Below are 7,582 nucleotides of genomic sequence, written 5' to 3' on the forward strand. Positions count from 1 at the left end.
CTGCCACTGAGCTCTGTCACATGCGGTGGGTCTTCCTAGAGAGGAGGCCTGTGCAGCCTGCCTTGGCCTGAGCGCTCACAGCTTCCATTCAGCTCCTTGGTCTTGTAGGGAGTTCGAAGTCCCGCACTGAAATTCTTGTAGCAGGGACCAGCAGATGGTGTAATGTTTATGTCTCTAGACTCCACGTGGATGACCATGGTTTGAGTTCCGGACCCACTAGCTTAAAAGTTACGCCTTGTGCATGTGCGTGCATGCCCAAAATCCCAAGAGGAGAATGGAGAAGGGATTGCAATGTGACCTTCCCCCATAGGGGTGATTACTTGCTTTCTAACTGTCTCACTCTGGCGAGTGCATGTGCCCTATAGCAAAAATTTCTAAAATAATGAAAAAGAATTTTTTTAAGCCAGTATATATATTTTTTAAAAATATTTATTTATTTATTTAATTCCATTCGTTATTTTCATTTCTTCAATTTGACCAGAGAGAGACAGAGATAGAGAGAAAGGGAAAGCGAGAAAGCAAGCCGCCAGGTCCGAGATCGAAACCACACTTGGCCATCTGGGATTCCAGTGTCTTTAACCACCGTGCCACCTGCTGGACGCAAGCTGGTATTTTTTTAAAGAAATATTTTATTATTATTATTATTATTTTACAGACTAATGTTTTTAATTTATTTATTTATTTATTTATTTTATTTGACCAGAGAAGAACAGAGGAAGAGAGGTAAGGGGAAAGAGAAAGTAAGTTGCCAGGTCCAGGATTCGAACCGCTATTGGCCATATGGGAGTCCAATGCCCTTAACCACCATGCCACCTGCTGGCTGTCATTATTAGTTTTTAAATTTATGTTTGTTTATTTGTTTATTTTAATTTGAGTAGTAAGTGAGAGAAAGAGAGAGAGAGAGAGAGAGAGGGAGAAGGAAAGTGAGAATGCAAGCCACCAGGTCCAGGACTTGAACTGCGGCCAGCCATGTGAGATTCTGCACCCTTAACCACCATTACCTTTCCCCTTAAGAAAAAGAAATTCTTGGGACCAGCAGTTAGTTTAATGGCCATGTCGCTGGACTCCCATGTAGTCAACTGCGGTTCGAGTCCCGGACCCAGTGGCTTAAACTCACGCCGGGCGCGTGTGCGTGCGTGCCCAAGATCCCGAGAGGAGAATGGAGGAGAAGGGATTGTGCCATGGCTATCCCCCCTAGGCGCTAGGGGGTGATTTCTTGCTTTCTGGCTCTTTGTCTCTGTCTGGCAAGTACACGCGCCCTATAGCAAAAAACCTCTCCAAAAAAAGAAGAAAAAGAAATTCTTTTTCTTTTTTTTTAACTATTCATTTAATTTTATTTACTTATTCATTTATTTTAATTTGACCAGAGAGAGACAGAGGGGAAGAGAGAAAGTGAGAAAGCAAGCCGCCAAGTCCAGGGCTTGAACCCGTTGTTGGCCATATGGGAGTGTCCAACACCTCTACCACCACACCATCTGCTAGTCTAGGAAAATTAAATTTTTGTAGTAGCAGTACATGCTTGGAATCTGTTCCAGCCTAGACAACATGGGCCACTGTTGCTCCTGCCTCAGGGCCTCTATGAGGGCTGGCCCTGCCTCAGGCCCTCAGGCCTCAACTGCAGGCCCCAAGCACCATCTTTCCCCAGGACTTAGTTTTGATCTCACCTTCTCGTGGAGACTCTCTCCTTCCTCCCTCATAACATTCTAGCCCCCGCCCTCATCTCCACACCCTACTCCTGGCCCCACACCTCCCTTGCTCTCAGGGTCCTTTTGCTAGTTCGCTATCTGGGTACTGGTGACAGCAGGTCCCCAAGGGTGGAGCAGTACCAGAGGTGGACATCCTGGACTGGCCCCCCTGAGTGCTCCTGAGCTCTGGCTCACGGTGGGTGCTGAGGCCTTCGCGGACCCAACTCCTGTGCCCTTACCCAGGACCCCTTCCCATGGTCGGGTGGGGACTCGGTTCATTCTGTTCTGCATCCGGCATGGACACCAGCCCTGTGCCCTCTGTCTCTGAAGGCCCAGGTCCATCTGTAACCCATGAAGGAATGAGAGAGGCTGGACCCTGCATCAGGTCAGGCAGCGCCACTGTGTGTCCTGAAGGGAGCTCGGTGCAGCCCACCTCCCTACTGCTGCCGTGTGTGGGGGACCTCACCCCTGCAGGAGCGAGCTCTGAGGAGCTGAGGCAGGATGCCCGGGCTGGCCTTGGTGTAGGAGGTGGTTGTTGCATTCCCTTGCTGTGTGGGCATTCCCCTTGCATTCCCCTCTGTCCTGTGGGGAGGGCTTTTCTCTGTGACTGTGACACAGGAAGGGGCGTGTTGAGTCTGACAATAAACAGTACTTTTTTCCCCCAAAGAATGATTTTATTTAAGTTTATTTATTTTAATGTGACTAAAGAGGGACAGAGAGAGAGAGAGTGAGGGAAAGTGAGAAAGCAAGCCACCAGGTCCAGGACTATAGCCATGGTTGGCCATGTGGGAGTCCAGCTCAACACCCCGTCACCTGCCGGCCCCAAACAGTGTGTTTTAATGTTCAGGGTTGACTCCTGAAGACTCACAGTTCCTGTACTGGAGATGAAGCCCAGGAAGAGGAGGAGAAGGAAGAACAGGAGGACCTCAGAGGACTCAGGCATGGCTCCTCCTCAGGTAAATGGATATTCCTGGTGGATCATCTTGTCTCCTTCCTGAAATGCGGCCATTGGAGCTGCTCACCTTCTCTGACTGAAGGGCCCTCCTGCTAGGTATGGAACCATGATTGGCTACTTGGAAGTTCAGCAACATAGCCATTACGCTAACTGCTACTCCCCAAACTGCTTATTTTTAGTGTTCAAGATTGACTCCTGTAGTCTCTCAGTTCCTGTACTGGAAATAAAGCCCAGGAAGAGGAGGAGGAAAAGGAAGAGGACCTCAGAGGACTCAGACATGGCTCCTCCTCAGGTAAATGAATATTCCTGGTGGATCGTCCTGTCTCCTTCCTTCCCAAAGTGCGGCTATTAGAGCCGCTCACCTTCTCTGACCTGAAGGGCCCTCCTGCTAGGTATGCTGACGCTCACCCCGGCCTCCCTCAGTCCCTCTCATCTCTTAGATTCCATCCCTCTGTGACCAGTGGTGGGGACCCTGTGAAGGCTCTGTGGGCACACCCTGGGGAGGGTCACCCAGACCTGGCTTGGAGTCGGGGATGGCCTCCACGGTGTGAGTGCTGTTGGCAGCCGGGAGTGCGTGGGCACGTCTGCACTCACTGCCAGCTGTCGGGCAGGGCTGGAGAAGCTGCCCCTGAAGACGGGCAGGAATGTTCACGGACACCTGGAAATGTGAGGGGAGGAGACTCTCAGTGGCAGGGGCGTTCTGCCTGATCTTGTGCCGTGTTTGAAGCTCAGCAACGAGCCTGCATGTGTCTGGACTTAGAGTTCCAGGACTGGGAAGTGCACGGGGAGTGCAGACGCAAGGTCAGTGTTAGAGGTGGTTTTAGTGATCACCCATTGCCAAATATCAGGTCAGCTTCAATACCTGACAGCGGGAGACTCATTAAATTTTTGTCTGCACAGCCATGTCCTTGAGACTGTGCAATTCTGCAGGGACTTTTTACCCCAGGTGTTTTAGGCAAAAATGGTTATATATTTATTCAGTATTGGGAGTAGAACTTCTGTGTAAATAATGAGGTTGGAGCAGGATTCTTGTCTCACCAATTTCTTGTGAATGTCTGTGTTTATTTTCAAATCACACTCTGTGTATTTGTTTTATGTTAAAACTCCAGAGGGACCAGCAGTTAGACTGATGGCTATGTTGCTGGATTCCCATGTAGCCGACTACAGTTTCAGTCACGGACCCGGTGGCTTAAACTCACACCGGGCATGTGTGCGTGCATGCCCAAGATCCTGAGAGGGGAATGGAGGAGAAGGGATTGCGATGTGGCCATCCCCGGTGGGGTCTGATTTCTCGCTTTCTGTCTCTCTGTCTCTCTCTGTCTTTCTGGCGAACTCATGCGCCCTATAGCAAAAACCTCTCCAAAAAGATAGAAAAAGAAAAAACTCCAAACAAACATGTAGCATAGTTCTAAAAACACAAGTCATGTCTTTCCTGTTGACATTTCCCCTCTGCCTTAGTCAGTGGGGAACCGCTTTTGTCTCTTTTCTGGCTGAGTCATGGCATGTGCTGTGGCTGAGTCGTGGCATGTGCTGTGGCTGAGTCGTGGCATGTGCTGTGGCTGAGTCGTGGCATGCACTGTGGAAATGTATTTATTCGTCATTGGTCAATTCTTGAGGAACTTTTCAGTGATGGTTTTGTTGTATTATTGCATTGTGATGTTATCACACGTCAGTTTCTCCTCCTCCTGTTAGATTTTGGAAACGCACAAACAGACCTGGAGTGGCCACCCAGGCCACCATCGCGGTGGTCTGTAATTGGGATCTGGCTGCCTCAACCACCTGGCTATAGAGCTGGCCCATATCATAGTTTTCCTAGTGAGAGACACTTAGAAAGTCCACTGAGTTTTGTGTAGACACTGAAGGGAATAGTGTCTATTTGTATGTAGAATACGGATATTTAATTTAGACTGGAGTTATGTTCATCTGTGTTGTACTGTTTTCCTTTTTTTTTCTTTTTTCACTAGAGAAAGACAGAATGAGAGTGAGAGAAAATGTGAAATCATCCCTTAAAACGGATGACCAGGCCGCGATCTTCTCTCCATTCTCTTTGCGGAATTTTGGGCACGCCCACAGATGCTCAGGGGAGGTTTTAGTCTCTGTGTTTAGGACTCAACTGCACATTCAGCCATGTGGGGGATTCAGCCTCCTTAACCTCCATGCCACCTGTGGGCTCCAAGTTACACTATTTTTTGAATAACTCAGTGTATAATAATTTGTTTTCCCCTTTCTTTTAGAGAGTTTTGCTATAGAGCGTTTGTGCTTGCCAGATAAACAGACAGAGAGACAGCGAGAAATCAACCCCCAGGGGGAATGGCCATGCTGCCATCCCTTCTCCATTCTCTTCTTGGGATTTTTGGCCTGCATGCATACATGCACATGCATGCCAGGTCCGGGACTCAAACTGCAGTTGGTCACATGGAGTCCAGCACCCTCAGCCACCATGCCACCTGTCAGCCTCCCCCTTGCTTATTTAGATACTGAATATTGTGGGCATCTGCCCCCGGGCTTGGCTCAAGCTGAATCATGATGAGGGGGCTGATGTTGAGGAAGAGAAAAAGGAAGCCCTTCACCTCGAGAGGACCGGGGAATCGGAAAGAATGAGACAGAGTAGAAGGGAACGCGGGCAGCCAGAGCCTAGGTAACCCAAGCAACTTGTGCCACAACTTGTGTCACCCAGACAAACTGGGCACCTACATTTATCGTGCAAGGCAACACTACATATGTGTATTTTATGACATTTCATTGATTCGTTGCCAGGTTACAGACAATAAGAAGCAGGTAACTGATCGATAAGAGCTTAGACATGCTAAACCGGGTGTATCTGTGTGTATTCCCTGATGATAATCTCATCATGGAGGAATCCCATCGTCTTCTTTTCTGATGGAGACAAGCCTAGCTCAGGTGTGGGGAAGAAACATAAGGCTAAGGAATCTCTCCATAAGGCGGGCACCACCACGCCCAGAGAAGGCTAGAGAATCTCACAGAGGCAGAGCAGGGCCTGGACTTTGCTAGTGGGGGGCAGGGTGTTCCCTGAAGTCCTTCAGGTGTGTCTGCTGGGACGCCCCCCGGGAATTGCCGCCCTGGCTCTGCCTGCAGCGAGGGTCAAGGAAAGGACAAGCTGCAAGGTTCTGCCATAGCCCAAAGGGGCAGTTAGTGCTTGCTCAGAGTGTGTCCCCACACCTCAGGGCCTCTCTCCGAACTTGTCCCTACAGAATAGTACTTGCCATATTGAACATATAACCTCGGACTCTTATAAAGGTAATCCTAGGTTGGTATTTTGTTGGTTTCTCATATTATCTACATAGACTGACAAGGTATCCTTTCCTCGTGTGTAAATTGTAATGAAAGTTGGTTAGGAGACATATCCGCTCACATATTTTCACGTGGATCTGTCTTATCACTTACATCCACTGTACTGATCATTCACACTCTCTCCTTTTTACACTTTGTTTGAAGATAAGCACAGTTCTGATACCCCTGAGGAGATGTGTTTTAATTTTAGGAACAGGTGACATTCAAGGACGTGGCCATAGAGTTCTCTAAGACAGAGTGGAAACGCCTGGACCCTGCTCAGAGGGCTTTGTACAGGGAGGTGATGTTGGAGAACTACAGGAACCTGGTGTCCGTGGGTGAGGACGACTTTTCCCCAGAAGTCGGGATCTGCCCTCGTGTGTCTTGCACTTTCTTGTGTGTTCCTCTTCTGGGTCGCTGCACTACTTGAGAGCACCGAAGCCCTGGTGATTCGCAGTAGGAGAGCTTCCTGTTCTTCAAGCGTTCTGCCCCTTCCTGATCTGTCTGTGGTAGTTCCAAACCTCAAGTATGCAGAACGCCTCATGGCGGACTTCTGGGATGTCCACATCCTTTTTCTACCTCCGAGATTCGATTCAGCTTCCGCACAGACACCGTGATGTCTGCACTTTACCCGAATCCCTGAGCACTGACAGGAAGCGATCAGCGGATACGTTTGTGAAATGTCTGTCCAGAACCACGTATCACGTCCTTTCCCACGTAAACATCGGGCTGCGGTTCTGGAAAGGCTCGCGTGTCATGCTCCTTCCCTCTTCTAAGCAGGAACCTCTCCTCCCGATGTGACCGTTATCTCCATGCTGGAACAAGGGGAGGAGCCCTGGACTGCAGAGAGCCGTGTGCAGCGACCGGAGGTACCCGGTGGACGGGAGTGGACCCAAGGGCTGGTCACAGGTAAGAGCCGAGGTAAGCGTCAGAAGCAACACCAGTAAATAGTGTTCGGGAACAAAAAAACCCCCTGCTGGCAGCCGTGGTGGGCAGCACTGTCTCCTGGCTTACGTGAACTCTGCTTCCGTGGCTCTGAGCACTGGGAAGGGTCGTGTAAGGGTTTCTCCTTTTGATTCCAGCAGATGCTCCTTTCTCTGGAAGATCAGCATGCAGGCCCCAGTGTCATGATGGCTGGACCTTCGCAGTCATCTCTGGAGACAGAGATGGAGACAGTGTGCTTGTCCAGGCCTGTTAGCCAAAGGCAAACGCAGTGTTCCCCCTGCTCTCACACACCACCCAGCACAGAATGCTTTGGCTATAGTCAAGAAAGCATTGCCGTTTCCTCCCAACCAAGAACCATATTTCTGCTGGACACTAGCTGGCTCCCCCGTGTTTCATATTGGTTCTGTCCGTCTCTACCTGGAGTTGCAGTCATGTCCTCAGGTTAAAACTTGATTTCTCAGGGGGCCAACAGGTGATGTGGCTGTTAAAGGCACTGCAGTCCCACATCGGCGATCATTGTTCGAGTCCTGGACCTGGTGGCTTGCTTTCTCACTTCCTTCTTTCTCTGATCAAACTGAAAATAAACAAATAAATTAATTAAAATAAATAAATAAAACTCCATTTCTCAAGAATGTCTGCTATTGTATTTGGTTTGTTTTTTTTTTTTTTTTTTTTAGAGGTTTTTTCTCTTCGGCCTCTTTGCCTT

The 7,582-nt window shown here is 49.1% G+C and overlaps 1 protein-coding gene across 3 annotated transcripts in view; it reads left to right on the forward strand.

Annotated features, from left to right (window-relative positions):
• LOC102475327 (zinc finger protein 665) overlaps positions 1–7,582 on the forward strand; it is an 86,598-nt gene that overhangs the window by 16,933 nt on the left and 62,083 nt on the right. Inside the window, exons 2-5 of one of the 3 annotated variants that reach the window (XM_027770376.1) lie at positions 2,533–2,641; positions 6,143–6,269; positions 6,709–6,840; positions 7,014–7,449. In XM_027770376.1, the coding sequence (XP_027626177.1) occupies positions 2,570–2,641; positions 6,143–6,269; positions 6,709–6,840; positions 7,014–7,129 (447 nt within the window). In that variant the 5' untranslated portion in view covers positions 2,533–2,569 and the 3' untranslated portion in view covers positions 7,130–7,449. Of the gene's footprint in view, positions 1–2,532; positions 2,642–6,142; positions 6,270–6,708; positions 6,841–7,013; positions 7,450–7,582 lie in introns of those variants that run through there. The other 2 variants (XM_027770377.1, XM_006144713.3) reach the window with 2 other exon arrangements.

This window comes from Tupaia chinensis, unplaced genomic scaffold, assembly GCF_000334495.1.
Source record: "Tupaia chinensis unplaced genomic scaffold, TupChi_1.0 Scaffold000131_1, whole genome shotgun sequence".
Taxonomy (NCBI): domain Eukaryota; kingdom Metazoa; phylum Chordata; class Mammalia; order Scandentia; family Tupaiidae; genus Tupaia; species Tupaia belangeri.